We start from the raw sequence: 17435 nt of genomic DNA, 5'->3' as shown, positions 1-17435 counted from the left end.
TTTTATGAATTTTTAGTAGTTTAATATCTGTATTTTCTCCCTCAATTAAATTAATATATTATGATATAAAATTTTTTCATTAATTTATATCAATAAACACCAATATCATTTAGAAACACCATCATAGATGCCAACCAGCATTGTAATGACCAGTTATTCAACTCTTAAAAAATACTTATAAGTGATCAAAATATATACACATTCTCTGGAAGAACAAGAGCAAAGAGCTGCTCCATTTTAGCTTTGCTCCTATGCATGTGAAAGCAGTACTTGAACTTAAACACACGTCAATTATGATAACAATAAGATAGTACCAATAATTTATGGTTGGAAACCTGAACAATACAAAGGGAATACAGATCTGATCTAAAGTAACAAAGAATGCGACCTCGAGCTGAGGTCCATTAATTTTAGACTTAAATATTACATGCTAAGCACAATATAATGAGCTATATTATATAATTAAAGATATACATATCAAGATTAGAGGCAAAACTCTACTCTCTTCAATCATCTTCATCCATTCACCACACAACGTTCTTTATCATATGGTGGCTTAGAGCGGTCGGGTGCTTCGGCCAGCTGCCCTACCGCAGAGGAGAGCATTCTTGGGGATGGGGTATTCATCCCTGAGAGATGTTGAATCTGTGTATACACGCAAGTAAAGCTGTTGCCCAAGGTACTGTCTTGCCCAGTACTCAGACCTCAAGTTCCAGATCCCTACGTTGTCAAGTGCCACATATATGGCTGTCCATGATTTTGGATACACCTGCATGCAATTCACCGCATATATACATCAAGTATATTAAACTTGGGTCTTAACTAGGGTAGCTTAATTAAATTGAATAAAGATGATTGATTTAGGTACCTGAGTAGTACAACGTGCAACTGCATCACGTAGATTGTATCCGTTCCTACTAGCTGCTGTCCATTGCCCTCCGTCCATACTGCATTTCAATGTGGTTTCAAAACCAATATGTTAGCACAGGTTCGTGCATAATGTTATGGTGAGAAATGATGTTCTTTAGTGCTTAGTGCTTACCCAACGACAAAGAAAGAGTAGCCATTGAGATGCCAGCTCTGTATGATGTTCTCAGTGTTCTCAAATACAATCTCAACAAAAGCCCTATAATCAGCATTCAGAACTGAAGTGTCAACGTATATCCCTCCACCATAAGGATTATCTGATATGCTCCCAGGCCGGAAGACTCCTCCAATTTTGAAATAGTCGGCAAGTTTCAAAGGAGTGTCTGGCAGAACAAAGGAAACACTGTTAACTGCATATCTTTGCTTCCCATTAACTTGTCCCGCAGAGTTTGCAAGCCTGATGGTTCTGGTTGTATTAATGAGACCATAGTGATAGGAGCCCTGAGGGTTAGGCCTTGGTCCACTCGCTGTAAGGTTAGTCCTGATAGAGCGTGCCTGGTTCAAAGACCAGTCGATTTGGATGGTGGGTCCACCAGGAGGAGGACCAGAGACAGGGCCAGCAGAATTACTGTAACGAAGGGTCGCAGTCGTGGTGAGAACGGGGTTGGTGAAGCGAGTAGAGGCAACAATGTAATAGTCTTGTGCAGGCTGATCAGCTGTGAATAAAACGGAGCACGATTGGCCTAGGTGAAGGTCGATGGAAGAGTAGGTCGTTTGCAGGGTGTGTGTTCCCTCCACTTCAACCAACGTCAACCTGTGGTTTTGGATGCGGAAATTGAGAGAATTTTGCAGTCCAACATTTGATATCCTAAGCCTGTAGGTTTTACCTGCAACACAATACATGATCCTCATTATGCTTGATCCTGTTTAGTCTTTACTAGTATAAGAAAAATTAAGTACCTTGTTCAACATTGAAGGAGGCACCACCAGGTCCACGACCATTGATAAGGACTCCATCAGGGAAAGGAAGCTTCTTACCACCATCCAGATGAGCTTGCAAAACCTGCACAACCCCATTTTTTCAGTTTCTTATTAATTACCAACACCATAATACTTTGTATAAAATCAAATTCTTATGCAGCTGTTATAATCATTACTTCATTATCCCCGCTAGGAGACATGCCCTGGCCCCAGATGGCAAGCTACATAAAAATGTTGAATATATACATGACAATAACACACCTAAGTTGAGCATCCTAGGAAACCATCATGTCTGTGCTGATGATTAAGAGAGAAATAGACATATATCAGGCGCAACGCATTTGCGGACAACTTCTTGATCTAATGGTAAGTTATTTTATCTTTTGTGGTATAAAAGTTCAGGTTTAATCCTTAGCATCACTACCCATTCCCAAAAAGAAAAAACAAAAAAGCAATGTCTTTTCCCTGTCACGTTTAAAACGTATCAAAATAAACCAAGGCTGAGCCAAGCAGGAAATGACAAAGAAAATGACAGTCCAGAAATCCAGCTGTAAAAGGGGGTGATAAAGCCATAGCCCACGGCCAGCATTGAATAGTCAAAAAAAAAAACCAAATTTGCTTTGCTTCGTTAATCCAACTAACGCCATTATGCTGCCGACAGACACTGGGTGATCCCACCATGTTAAATTGTTGTACGGCCCCATACTGCCATAGTTATGAATAGCAGGCATTTTTTTCCAACCTAAAAGCAAGCAGCTTTAATTTGAAAAAATGTATAGTACCGTGTGATTGGACTTGTACCAATCGCCAATGAGCACAGTGTAATCCCCGGCTGGGTCAGGGAAGGGGACTGGGATTCGTGGGCGACTAAGGATCCTGATCCCTCCAAAACCACCAGCTGCCTTGTGGAATCCAAGTGATGGGTAGTAATAGAAACTCCCTATTTGATCCTTCACCTGAAGCATGTATGTGAAGTTCTTTCCTGGTGGAATAGGGCAGGTTGTGCCATACACGCCGTCTTCATACGAGTTCCTCCTTTGTTGGACTCCATTCCTACATATTTACAGTCTTCAGCTAAGTAAATAAATCTTGCAAATGATAAAAAAAACAACTAATAATTGCCTATTTAAAATGTGCAGCCTAATTCACGATCCAATTTTGAACTGGTTGTCTTTCACTGCTTTGCTTTGAGATGCTAAAACAACCACCCCACCTGTTCTACTTGATTCACTGTCTTTTTTTTTTTTTTTTTTCAACTTTGTAAATGAACCATGTCAAATTTTGTTATGAGTCCTTATATTATACATAAGATATAAGATGTCTGTACTCTAATTGCATCAATTTTAATTATATATTTTTAAATTTTTAGATTTCAATCCAGACTTAAATGGTAATAATTAAATCCGTCAAGTCAAATTTTACTATTAATCCGCAAAATGTATAAAGTGTAGATTTAATCATTGTTCTCTAATTTGATTATTTTTAATTTATATTTTTATTTTATTTTAATTTCGGTCATAAGTCAAATGATAGACACTAAATTTATTAATTAAAATGACATGATATTTTCATTAGTATTATGTAAAATAATAAATTTAAATGTTTTTGAAAAATACATAAACTAAAAATGACAAAATTAAAGTAGATGTGCACCTAAAACAAAGACTAATAACAGGATTTGACTATAAATCATCCAAGATAAACATTTTAGGTCAAATTATGATTTTGGTCCCTATTGTACTCAAATTAAAATTTGATCCTCATATTTTAATATCTATCCTACTTTTGCAATATTATTAATTAATTCAAATTATTAATACAATTAATTGTTGTTGTTAAAGTCTTAATATAAATTATTTTTAAAAATATCATATATCGATCTATTGCTTAAGTATTTTTTTTAAGTCCAGTCAAATAACTTTATTTAATAAAATTTATATGTCAACAGAACATCATTTTAATGCAAATAGTTAATAATTTGGATTAACTAATAATATTATTAAAACATATAATCAAATCATGCCAAATTAAAATACAAGAACTAAATCTTAAAATTTTAATTCAGTAGAAAACCCAAAACCAGAATTTGACCAAACATTTCCTACTTACAACTATAAAAGACTTCATAAAAACACAATGTAAGAAGGGGAAAAAATTGGACAGGTCAATCAACTTGTTTCCAGATTATGAAATTATAAATATGATAATTAAGGCTAATATCTTGTGTCCACATCTCTATTCCTGTATTCCTAATCCACTTGATCTTCTTCCCCATATATGTTACATGTAGGAGACAGCTAATACAAAATAAATGGCCCACTTGAATCAAGGATGATTAATGAGGTTTTAAGTAGGCAGATTAACGACCATTAATTCAACATTTTTCCCAATTAATTCAAAAGTTAAATGCTGTCTTCCTCAATCGAAGGACAAGCCGCTTTCTAATTACAGCAAAGCAAAAGGTACTTGTTTTAGCCACATATGCTTTACTCTAAAAAAAAAAAAAAAAGAAAACACAGATCTGCCATGATGAGATCAAAGCACATGGACGTTTTTTTCCTAGCGTTCACGTTTACCAATGTAGGAAACAAGACAAGAATAACCGATCATGTGTAGTGACCGACTATAATGGTCTCCATATGGCAGTGAAGTAAGTGGAAGAAAAAATGGCACGTAAAAAAGTTGCCTCCAAAAAAATTCATACCAGGAGAGGAGAAAAGATTCGTTTAAGTTGTTATAGACGTTGATGATGAGGTTGTCGTTGGTAACAGAGTGAATATCAGGGCCTGGGAATTGCCCATTTATGAGAAGACCCTGGAAAATAGAAGATATATAAGGTATTGACCGACATATATAGACCGACAATGAAACTCTATTATGAGCTTATGAAAAGCTTACCGTTTGACGAACGCCAAGAGGGTAAATGTCACCGTACGTAACATTCCAGCTGTAGAACCTATAGGGATCTTCGGCGCCAACAATGGCGAAAAGAAAAGCGGCGGCATAAAACAATGCTACCGCCGAGTGAAGCGGCATTTTGGGTCTAATGGAAGGGAAAAGGAGAGGTTTAGAATAAAAGGGCAGGAGCAGTGAACTGAAAGAGTTAATAAGGGGATAGGATGGCACAATATTTAAGGGAGGCTATATTAAATGGGTTGAACAGTTGAAAGTGTGAGTAAGCCGTAAAGGAAAAACCAAATAATAAAAAAAGGAGGGAAAATTTGAGGAGATAAAAATGGAAAAGAAAGAGGAAAGAGAAAATTGAATTAAAGTGTCGGTGGAAGGGTGTCCTTACATTAGCTCACTGTTTGAATTGTGAATGTGTTTGTCTCCCACATGGTTTTGGGGTTCTTTGTTTTGTTCTTCCAAATTATGGGAGGTAGAGAATTACTACAACACTAATGTTTGTTCTTAATGTTGAGTTCTCCATTTTTTTTAGAAAGAAAATGCTTTTTTGATAAGCTTGCAACATATGGAACTATTATCAAGTCGACAATTTAGGGTGGAGTTGTGTTACCAGTAGAGCAGAGGTTGTTGGGATTATTTAGTCAACATGGACGATGATGATGGCTCAATTGGTGCTTTGTTTTGTTCTGAAATAGAAAATATTCATTACCCCCTAAATAACCCAAATCTAAAGCTTGCTTGGTTTGTTACGCTCAAGCATTACTTGTCACTGTAGTACTACAACTATCAGCCAAGCATTTGTATTCAAAACGACAGCAACAAAGAGAGTACTAAGACGGCTGAGTCTAACTCTCGAGGAGATCTTTCAATATCTCTCGCATCATAGTATTTAACTTATATGCAGATGTTTGGAGTTTTTTAAAAGAAATTACAATTTTTGATGGTTTGGGATGCTGAAGAGAATGCTGGATTTTACTTTCTAAGTCAGGTGGTTGGTTTTTCTTGAATTGAGGTCGTCTGTGTTTTCATTGAGCTTTTAGTTAGTTTTATCTTTTTAAGTGTCGAAAGAATTTTATTATAGCTGAGAAATGGCTTCATTGGGTGGTTGTTAGTGATGGAGGCTAAGTTTTTAGGGCTAGCGAATAAAGAGCTCATTGGTTACATCGAAGACTTATGAGGGAGTTGAGGTTAGCAGGTAAGTAAGCCTACTGGCTCGCATCAATCTGGTGTCAACAGATGACCACTGGAGTAAAAGCATAAATATTTTATATCTCAATTCATAACCGACGGTGGATCATCTAATTCAAATTCAAGGTATAAATCAAATGATTAGCCGATGCTTTTCAAACAAAAGAGGGGTCACTACTTTTCACTTTTTCCTTTATAGCGACTTGGGAGAACGAGCTTTGGTGAACTGGAAGCCACATACACTGCATAATTCTCCTAAACCTTGCCTCGAACTTTGCTTTTCTCTTTTATTATAACTATCATTTAGTAATTAAGTGTATTAATTTTGATGTTATATCTTCCCAACTATATGTGCAAAAACCCAATGATCATTGAGTGGGGACTTGAGGAAGAAATAATGGAAACAACACTGCTGCTAGCTAGCATTAGCCTTGTCAGTTAAATGCATGAAAAATAAGCTGTGCTGACGATGCCATAAATGAATGGTCACGACATGAGGCAAGGCAACGTCCCCACGTCCTTAGTAGCATGTGCCATCATCGCAATTTGCAAAGGCGCCTCAATAACGCAAAACTACAAGACCATAATCCATGAATGGAAATCCCCTATTTCAAGGTAAATCCAACAACATCCATTTAACTTGACCCACAGTTTTAAGTGTCCTTTAAAATTGAATTTCAAAAGCAACCTGTGATATAACAAGTAACAAAATCGATGATATGTTTGTTGCCAAAGATAAGATTAGGAAATTCTGCAGGCTCGTAGGACCAACCAACCCGCAATTAGTGGGCATGTTATGTTCTTACCATACAGGCAGGATAGCGTTAGCTATAAAGACCGCAGAATAATGAAAATTGCGACATGAGTCCAAGAACACACATGGAAATTTAGCACTTCGCTTTCCAACTACATATGTCAACTAAGGGGTTATAAATAAACCGAGCTTAAATGAATAAATTTTTTTATTTATGTTCGTTTGTTTATTTTTAAACTTATTCGTGTTTAGTTTATATTCGTTAAAAATTTTAAATTCTTGTTCATGATCGTTTATCTGAAAATATGTGCGTTCATATTCGTTTGTTTAATATTCACAAACAATGTTAATAAATAATAAACACACGAATAATAAATATATACATATACACACATATATTGTTTAGATATAAAATAGTTGAATATAAATATTAATAATTATATTATAAATGAAAAATACAAACCAAAATAATTTTTTAATATATACTAATAGAACAATAAACGAATTTTAAGATAATTTTATTAATATATACTAATAAAATTTTATAAAAAAATTCATTAATAAATAAATGAGTCAATAAACAAACTTATAAACGAGCTTATTCGTGAACATAAATGAATCAACATACCTCTATTCATATTCGTCCATTTATTAAACGAACATAAATTTTTTATTTATATTAATTTATTTAATATAATAAACAAACGCTATACAAACGAATATGAATAGATGACATTCTAGTCAAACATTCTAATCATTTACACCCCTAATATCAACAAACGGATGAGTGTGACAGTTCATACTATTAGTCAATAACTCTATTTTCACACCGTTCATGACTTTGGAATTCAAGTATCGCTTCTGATCATATATAAATGATATAGTCTTGAATTGAAAACACGAGGCTTTCACCATATCTACTTTTTAATACCCATTAGATTACTGAATAATATGCCTATTATGTTGAACAAAAAATAGAATGTGTTCATTATATGGAGCCACCACACCACCATCCACAGCTCTGAATCCCCCTCTTGATTCGGATGGCAATGAAGAAAGCATATAAAAAACTAATTTCTCATGAAAATCAAAACGAGTGCTGACTGCCGAGTCCGAGTACCCATATAGCAGTTCAAATTATTCAATCACTCATCCAACAAAGCTTTCAATTATTCAATCACCAATCCACTCATCCAACTGTTGAGTATATATATATATATATATAAGATCACTAGAGCATTTGACCTCAATAGAGGATAGGTAGTTAATTGAAAAAACTGGTAATAGATGTTTACATTTTCATATCGAAGAAACCAACCTAAAGAAAAAGGCTAGTGGAACTTGTATCTTTCGAGAAAACAGAACATACTTTTATCATGGTAATTCCAATTTGATGCAACAACTAAACAAAGAGCACTTTCATAACAAATATAAGATCAAACAATCCCCCAGAAGCCTAAGTTCATGATAGAATCTGGGTAAGAAATGACCCAGTAATTAGCTGCACGACTTTTAGAACTTCAAAAGAACTAAGTTTTAATTTTCAGAATCAAGAGAGCTAGAACTTATCCTTCTCAGATTTATCCTGAAACCTTTGACGCAAGTCCTGCTTTAGCATCTCTGTGTAATCCTGACCATGTAAGAAAATATTAATGAGTTTCTGTACAATAATCACCCTGAAAAATTAGCCGGTTTAAAAGACAATGTTGCTTAAGCCATTTTTTTCTCCCCAAAACGGAGGCACTTCAACCACAAGCTTCTTTAACAGGTAAGAAACCCAAGACGCAAAGGCACTCAATCTTTGACAACTTACCTTGGCAAGACCTTCATTACCACACAACTCATTTAGAAGTTCTTCAGCATTCCTCCCATTGCCATATACCTGAACTGCATTTTTGGCAACAGCATGGAAGACGTCATCTGGTACATTAGACTGCTCGATCCTCTGAGCAATTTGTTGAATGTCATCCTGGAATGTCACCATCTCAATATTACATGCTAATTACACGTTACATAAAAAAATTTTGGGGGGGCCTAAAAATCCACATTATCAACCAAAATAAAACCTGAAATCATGATAACATGATTTATCAGTGGCAGTTGACTTCCACCCATCACACTGTACCTGTGATTTAGATTCTACAGCAGGGAAGGATGGAGTTGCAGATGACCCACGACCAAGCGCCTGAGAAACAATGGGCATCATTTGTTGGACCATCCGTGACAGATCAATACCACCACCTTGGCCTCCTACGAAACCTGAAAACATGTTTCCAATATCCTGGCTATCAACCTGCTGAGCTAGTTGACTAACAGTGTTCATGATTTGCGGACTTTGAGTCAGTTGCTGCAACATATTCCTAAAATCATCTGGTGAACCAGCACCAGTTTGCTGAGAAATCCCCGCCAATAGGCCATTCAACGCAGGACTTTGAAGAACTTGTGAGACAGCATTAGCAGCAGCTAATTGATCATCTGAACCCTGCCCTCCTGATAATCTACTACCCAGAACACCTTGATTACCTGAGGAAGAATCTACCCTACTCAGAGAAGAGCTCTGAGAAGCAAGTGACTGCAAAATCTGTTGACCAGCCGTTCTAGCACTCAGATTGTGATCAAGTGAAGAACTAGCTGTTCCATTAACACCGGCAATTGAAGATTTTGTTGGTTTGACTCGTCTCTGACCAGAAAGATATCATATGCTCACTGTCAATAATTTTAACATAAACGGATTCGAATGAAGTGAAAAATTATCATCACACCTTGCGTTCCAAACCCCCCAACCCCAATCCAAGTGGTACAGGTTTGGCATTTTCCTCACTGGATCTAGGAGCACTTCCTGATGGATCTTCCAACTTCACCAAAGGTTCTCCACTTGAACTAGGAGGGCATCCAACTGTGCCAAGTGATATATCCTGTGAACTCTCACCACTCTCAGTATTATCATGTCTTCCTTCAGCATGTTCAGGTTGTGACTGATTATTAATAGTAACAGAGAACCCGTCAGAGATACTAAACAGATAGTTCCTAATTGAGATCATTTTATTGTGAATAAAGCACACCTTCAGTTCTTCAGTTTCAAGGTTTGCTGGTAAAGCAACAGTAGAATCCTCAGCTCCACTAGCAACCATATTATTAGGCTGCTGACTACCTGCACCAGCTACAAACATGAATTCTACAATTCTACTTTGACCTTTAAAGACCAGAGAAATCATACGAACAACAATGTAGTTATTAGCATCTGAAAACAATTAACTGCCAGCTACCTGACGCATCCTGGTTATCTCCCTGCATACTAACTAAGTCTCTAATTCTTGAATTGATTTCAGCAACCATAGAGGATAGTGAAGACTCGGTGGGAGGAGATTGTGCAGCACTGGACATTGCAGCAGTGGCACGTGCTTGGGGAGCAGAAGCAACAGTGTTCCGCACAGGAAGAACCCGCATTGAACCAGAACCAGCATTATTACCACGTTCCCCTTGCCTACCTTCCCCGTTGTTTGTTCTATTACCAACAGCTGAAACCACCGGTGACAGTGCAGTACCTGACAATAATTAGCAGTTACAAATAAAAAAACAGAGTACAACTGAAAGGGAAATTATGGCCTGGCTAGAAGCAGATTTTACCCACCAGGATGTATATGGATGTTTATGTGCCGTGGAGCGTTTCCAACACCAACAGGACCTACAGTCAGAGAATTTGATGGAGAATGGGAACCACTAAAGAGGGATCTGGTTTGAAGGGGAAAAGGCTGCAAATAAACAATCAATGCATGCGTGATGAACAGGATCCTAAAGAGAGTTCAAACACTTGAATAAACTAAGCAAGATTATCGATAATTGTTTCAGCACCTCTCATGGAAACTGGTGAAGTAAAATGCCAAACAGAAAAACAACCAACAATAACATGTTAAGATAGTAAAATACAAGTTTTTACATCTCAAAAACTCCCTGCTTCTTTTGAAAAGTAAACACAATTTCTCTCATTTTTGCACCCTAGCATCCCTTACTGTTAATCCTAAGCCCTCAAAAGAATTGCTTTCTATGTCAGAAGGGCATAGGAACATCTCTATAGCTAGATATATGGACCTAGAGAGACCAGATGGATATCATTCTCTGCAATTTAGCTACTGTGAATAACAATAGATAGAAGAACAGATATTAGAAATGCTTGAATGATTTGCTCAGAGTAGACAAACAGGAAATCAAAATATTACCATAAATGAATAGCTTATATTAGCAGGATTTTGCAGAATTTTACCAACTTGATATTACCATGTATCATACTCTTCAGTTTAGCTATTTGTGAATGGCAATCAACACAAAATACATACTACATAGAAATTAAGAATCTGCTACTTGAATGAAGTGCTCAGAGTTGATCTGACAATCAATATATCTAAATATTACCATACGTAAATAGAATATATTAGCAGGATTTTGCAGTTATTTTATAACTTGATATAAAGCGCACAAACTTTTAGCATACCTGAACCATTATAGGATTCGGCCCTGAAGGAGATATATAAACTGCAGGTCCAGCATTAACTGAAGATTCTGCCTGTGAATTGCATGAAACATTTAGTGGCATGTTATTATTCAAAGAGAACAGGAAATAAGGACACAAAAGATTGTAGGCCATACAGGAGAATTTCCCATACGCAGCGTCAATATGGTTCGGCCAAGCTCTAAAAGAAGGGAACCTAAGTGCTGCATTGTAAGACCTGCTTGTACTGATTCTGTTTGAATTTGCCCCCTCACTGTAGGATCAGAAGAATCCCTCTCTTGCTCTAAACGTTCTGCAATATGCTACAAAAGTAGCAGCATATTAAAGATGCAAAGAATCAGATGATAAAATTTCAAACTTTTAAGGTAGAAATAAAAAGAATGTGGAATCTATTTGGAGTAAATATATAATACTTTTTCTTCATGAAAACCACTGCAACTTAAACTTTGCCTTTCAAACCATATTGGAGTAAATATATAATACTTTTTCTTCATGAAAACCACTGCAACTTAAACTATGCCTTTCAAACCATATAACAGAAAGAATTCTCCTTTATCTTCCTCAATCTACACGTACTTAAGGAATTTCATAACATACAAAATTTTCACCATAGAAAGCCCGTAATTATACATGAGAAAAAGAATTCACAGAGATTTTCGCACAACTCTAATACAGTTTAAAAATTAAAGAAGGAAACTAGTATTCCACATACCATATCAACCTCAACATGAATTTGGTTAAACATTTAATAACAATCAAAAGCCTAAAAGTTTCCAGAAAATGGAAATTACAGGAAACATACTAAGGCATGGTACTTACAGACAATGCACCAATAGCATGACTGTTGAGAAGCCGTACTGCATTTCGAATTACAATGCTCAATGCTTCAGGTGTCGGCAGACCTCGTGCATCAGATGGTAATGCTACCCTTGGTTGGTCCCTTGTGTTAGTTGTAGATGTGTGTGGCTGATAGCCTGAATAATGCAGTAGCAATTAGTTATTGCAACTACTTTCAAAAAAATAATTTAAGTTAATGCTTCTAGTGGTATCACCATTTGGAGAATGCATCTCCATGCGGTTCATAAATTCCGAGAGAGCATTTAAGGAATCAGGAATTGGCTGGAGAAAAGGAGAATGATGGAATTAGATAACAATCAAATTGTAATCTGCTAAAAGATGAATAAGTTTAATTGCACTACCGTATTAAGGGATGGAATAGATACTTGTGCTGCAGTCAGAGGAATTGGCATAACTTGATGAGCAACCTGAAAGGATTGACCAGGAAATGATGGCGCAGATTGTGTCTGATTTCCTTGTTGGTTCCCTCCACCACCACGCACTCCATTTGTTTCATTCCCTTGAGGAGCCTGAAAGGAAGTATCATTTTTATCGTTAAATTATTTTGAGCCTTCTATATTGCAGCCACCTTGAGAAACTGAAAGCAATATCAATTATTACTTAACCCTTAAGCCATCACATTATTTTCTACTTTTTCGAGTTTCCCTCTTGTATTTGAATCACTGACATATTCATTAGAGTTAACAGTATACATAAGAAAATCTTAAAAGAATTAATATTTTTAAACCCGAAGCATTTGCCAACAGGAAGCTTAGGTGGAAATATGTGCATCTGTTACAACTAACAATGAAGGCAATTAATCAAGACTTTTCAATACAACAAAAAATTCAAATTTAATTTGTTAAACTTTAAGCAAAGATAAATTTTGATCAAGCATTACTCACAGAGGTTGAAGACTGTGTAATGGTACCATTAGTAGTAGACTGGCCTCCAACTCCAAAAGAATTTAAAACTGCTCCAATAACCTATAAGTCAAGCAACAAATAATGACATAATACTCAGCATTGCTTCACACACATTGATGTACAAGCAATTAAAGAACTCAGGTTATGAAACAGATTTAAAGGTGAGTTGAAATGCTTCACAAGTAAAAAGAGAAAAAGCACCCACCCGACTAAGGTCTGGAGCACTGCCATCACCTTGATCTCCAACATTAAAGGTCCCAAGAACCACACTGTGCGAAATCTGCCCGACTCGATTACGAGGGATGCCCGAAGCAGCATCATTTCCTGCCATTTATTTCAATTAACTCTTGATATCTACTGCTTTTAGTAAAACGCATTAACGCGCAGAACTTCAAAGACCAGACAAGCACCACCATATGTATTGATACCTCTATTACTGTTATTTCCATCTGCCTCTCCTGAACTTGCATCAGATGAAGGCTGTGATTGGGCAGGCTGCCTTTCAACTAAGTGCAATGTATGCCCATTCTCAACATCTAAAAATCCAGTGAAGGATATATTGCATAAAGTGAACCATAGCAAAGGAAACTGCCGCAAACAGCAAACTTGAGAAAGTAGACAAGACAGCATCTTGATTCCCTTCTTTTGATAGTTACAACTACTAGTTTACAATTGTAATTACACTTATGATGCATAATATTAAGTAACTAAGAACTAATATATTTGATGCTACAGGGTACATATTCAAGCCGATTAATTAGTGCTCATTTTGGACAATGTTGGGTTGTCTATATCATGCAAATTTGATAGAACAGGAAATTATAAGCACAAGTATTAAAGAGATAGCAAAAGAATATAAGGGTAAAAACTTTGAAACTTAGACTCACTTCTTGTATATATAATGGCTCAATCAAAAGCAGTTACAACCACTAGCAAACTACGTACTTTCCAGGAACAAAACCAATCTATACTTGCATGCAATGGTCATGCTTTAATTCATATAATTGGGATAATTCTGCTCATGAACTTGGCATCTATGTAAGTAATGATTAGTCCTGCAGCAAGCTGCAGTACAGTAGATCTTTAATATAGAACAAATCAGATTTAATTAAGGCAAAGAAGTTCTCTAGCAAACAGATGATAGGATACGATATTCAAAAAGGAGATGATCATCCTTTAAGACCTTTCCCCTGAAAATCAGCCGTTGCCGACCAACTGGGACACCAAGCTCCCTAGCTATTTTCTCCTTGAACGATGAAACTGGTGTCTGAGTTCATCCAAGTAATAAGGTATCAGCTAAAAGCTCGATGAGGCTCAAAATCATTTTATTAAAAAAGAGATGCACTGCATGGCAAGAAATTTATGAGAATGCAAATGCTTAGAAACAAGCACTCACATTTTTGTCAACAAGAAAACTAAAAATTTGCGAATCCAAAGTCTTGATCTTTAGCTCTACAAGTGAATCAGAAGACTCTCCAGAAGTGCTGCCCATGCTCGAACCTTCATTGGAGTGCTGATCTGCCATGGAAGTTCAACAGCTACCAATGCCTAGAACAGAGAAAGGAAAGTAATAATATTATTTCAATTAGGATTTTCAACTAATTCAAATTCACAAAGTAAACTATCATCGGCCAAAAGTACTTAGCTCCTAAAGCTGTTGAAATCACAACAAATCAGCAGCCAAGGGCAGAAAAGAATAATTGTCTAGCTAATTTCTCTAATTACCAAGACAAACATTAGTTAGTTGTCTATTAACATGATAAAAATAATATTAAAATCTTTGCTCAAAATGAAAAAAAAAAAAGTTTGCTTGGCACAACTTTAGAATCTTATTTAATTGAGCACTAAGATAGATCTTCATTTCGTTTATAACAATAACATAAGTCCAGAAAACGCATTACAATCGATTCTTTTAGCCATGGCCAACAAAACTCAAAACTTCCTACATTTTAAGGTGCTTGTTTGCATAACCAAATACACAACCAAAATGCATTCAAATTTCCCTTTCAAAAAAAAACAAAAAACAAAAGGACAGGAAAAGTGAAAGGAAATGCAGAATAATAATAAACAAAGATGTTATGTCAAATGCAATAAATCGGAAACGACGATAACATCAATAAATGAACAATTACATAGCAATCGTCGGATCGAAGAACCTAGAGGAAATCAAATAAGATCAAAATCATTTAAGACCGAAAATAAAATCCTCACCATCAAATCCTAGAAAACGGAAGGTTCACATCGAAAAACATAGAAGAAAATAAAAAGTAATAATGGAACCAAAAGCACGAACCTAAAAAGTATGCAGAAGTCTAAATCGAATAGCGAAAATCCGATGAAAGCTAAGAATTCGAATTGATGGATGAAAAAGGCAAAAAGCAACGGAAATGGAGGAGTTGCTTCTAGGGTTCTCCAAATCGCGACGTCCCGGGGAAGCTGAGTTCGGCTACGACGATGCCTATGTGGCTTGTTTATGATATGAGAGAGATTTGATTCGAGAAGAATCTACACCAATCAGCATCCCATGAAGCGGATGGAAATTTCCAGCGGCGTCGTTTTGAGTGGCTCGTGAGTCGTCAGTGACTCGTGTCGCGTCTCTTCTCTTCTATTCTTTTGTCAGCTTTTCGCGTCTTCCACTTTCACTCCGTTTTCTTGGGCTTAAGGAAATCTATCAAATTGCATGTAACGACTACTGCACCGATCCGATGGTATTTTGAAGCCCAGCCCATGAAGAACCCACTTAAGAAATGTTATAAGCTTTCTTTTCCATGGAAAAATATTTATTTGCACTAGCAACATATGCCCCTTTTAAATTTTTACTGGAATGGTTAGAAAGTTTTGATTTGATTATTTATTTGTGTCAAATTAAAAATAAAAAATTGAAGATTAAAATATTTTTAACTTTTATGCACTTCATAAGTTTGAAATTTAATTTTTTACTTTTATTTTCAAAAACATAGTTTTTACTTTTTGAATTTAAAATTTAGATTCAGCTTCTTACCATCAGTAAAATTCTTCTATTAAATTATCTAGTGTAACATTTTAAAATTTAAAATAAATCACTTGATATTCATGTAATAATAAAAATAAGGTTGAAAACATTTATTAGGATTTTTCTTAAAAGTATTCATTTGAATCATCAAGATAATTTTTTTCTTTGTTTGAATTATATTGTCTTTAAGAAAAATTGTCGTCGGCATTTAAATTGAAATAGTTAACAACATTAATTATTTAGACTATCTAATTACATTATAAAAGTAGGTGGACTAAATTATATCAAAAATTAAAGTATATAAATTAAATATCATGTTTTAGCATAGTCTAGAGACCGAAATTGAAATTTGACCGTTGTCTTATGATGTTGAAAAAGCGACACAAACCTAAAAAATAGGAAGCCATGTGTCAATCTCTAAGACTCTTATAGTATTCAAATTATATATAACCACGTAACATTCTAACTAAAAGTTAATTATATTAACTATTTGGACTAATTAATAACATTATTATAATTATAGGGACCAAATTATGTTAAAAATTAAAATATATAGATTAAATATCAAATTTAGGCATATTAAAATACTAAAACTAAAATTTAACCTTTTATTATAAAATGCAAATATAAAACTAAAATTTAACCTTTTATTATAAAATGCAAAAAGAAAGAAAGGGAAGGAAAGGAAAAATGGTTGACGTGCCACATGTAAAGACTAATTAATGATATTATAAAAATATAGGGACTAAGGCTTAGTTTGGATGGGCGGTGTGTTTACTTTCAGTGAGGTTAAAAATAGCGGTGGTGGTGAGATTAGTTACTATAGTGGTGAGATTGGATACTATAGCGGTGAGATTAGAAATAATGGTAGCGGTGAGGTGAGAATAGAAAATGACTATTAAAGACATTAGATTAGAATTGATAAATAATAGAAGTTTTAAAATTATTTTACTTTTATAAAATTATTAAAATATATAAATTTATAAATTCATTTAATAAAATATTAAAATGTATCTTCCAATATTTTATTATAAATATTTTAATGAATTATATAATCAATTTAAATTATTTATTAGATAAAATAATAATTATTTTTAATTTTTATAGTTAAATATTCTTTTATAACAATGATAAATATTATTTTCACAAATAGTAACATTATACTTAGATCAAATTTTGAAGTATCTAAACGGATGATTTTAATAAAAAAATATAATAACATAAGACATAACAAGTTTCATTATTATTAGAAATTAGCCTATGATACAAAATGTTTTTACAAATATGAATTCATTAAACTAGTTGCAATGGTTCCCCTTAACATATCGATTTCAAGGTCACTTTCACTGTTAGAAGAACTGGATTCACCTCAATCAAAATAACTTGAAGAGACTGGCATGTCGGGTATATTCTCAAATTGTCGAAAATCCTTATCATTTAACCAAGCATGTCTTTGAATGTAATTATGCAAAACCA

General features: G+C 34.9%; 2 protein-coding genes across 5 annotated transcripts; both read right to left on the bottom strand.

Annotated features, from left to right (window-relative positions):
- Positions 1 to 291: 291 nt before the first annotated feature.
- On the bottom strand, positions 292 to 5299 carry LOC108452892 (L-ascorbate oxidase homolog). Its single transcript, XM_017750678.2, has 7 exons — positions 4747 to 5299; positions 4553 to 4662; positions 2631 to 2901; positions 1828 to 1930; positions 1043 to 1754; positions 869 to 947; positions 292 to 769 (listed from the first exon to the last, which is right to left on the bottom strand). Exons 1-7 carry the CDS (start codon positions 4882 to 4884, stop codon positions 557 to 559), a joined length of 1626 nt encoding a protein of 541 aa, XP_017606167.1. The 5' UTR covers positions 4885 to 5299; the 3' UTR covers positions 292 to 556.
- A 2637-nt stretch (positions 5300 to 7936) lies between these two features.
- Positions 7937 to 15633, bottom strand: LOC108452891 (ubiquitin-like domain-containing protein CIP73). Of its 4 annotated transcripts, none has more exons than XM_053028313.1 (18): positions 15261 to 15633; positions 14364 to 14515; positions 14117 to 14234; positions 13396 to 13503; positions 13173 to 13291; positions 12947 to 13027; positions 12404 to 12571; positions 12257 to 12323; positions 12024 to 12178; positions 11342 to 11506; positions 11187 to 11258; positions 10329 to 10449; positions 9964 to 10242; positions 9760 to 9848; positions 9460 to 9672; positions 8823 to 9377; positions 8511 to 8666; positions 7937 to 8327 (listed from the first exon to the last, which is right to left on the bottom strand). In XM_053028313.1, the coding sequence occupies exons 2-18, from the start codon at positions 14490 to 14492 to the stop codon at positions 8256 to 8258; spliced, it is 2667 nt and encodes an 888-aa protein (XP_052884273.1). In that variant the 5' UTR covers positions 14493 to 14515; positions 15261 to 15633; the 3' UTR covers positions 7937 to 8255. The 4 variants fall into 4 exon arrangements, with proteins under 4 accessions (XP_052884273.1, XP_052884276.1, XP_052884274.1 ...); XM_053028316.1 differs by having other exon boundaries at positions 9964 to 10215; XM_053028314.1 differs by having other exon boundaries at positions 12428 to 12571.
- Positions 15634 to 17435: the final 1802 nt, after the last annotated feature.

The sequence above is a fragment of the Gossypium arboreum genome, chromosome 5, assembly GCF_025698485.1.
Source record: "Gossypium arboreum isolate Shixiya-1 chromosome 5, ASM2569848v2, whole genome shotgun sequence".
In the NCBI taxonomy this organism is placed as follows: Eukaryota; Viridiplantae; Streptophyta; class Magnoliopsida; order Malvales; family Malvaceae; genus Gossypium; species Gossypium arboreum.
The sequence above is the reverse complement of the archived record's forward strand: the minus strand, read 5'-3'. Positions and strand labels throughout refer to the sequence as shown.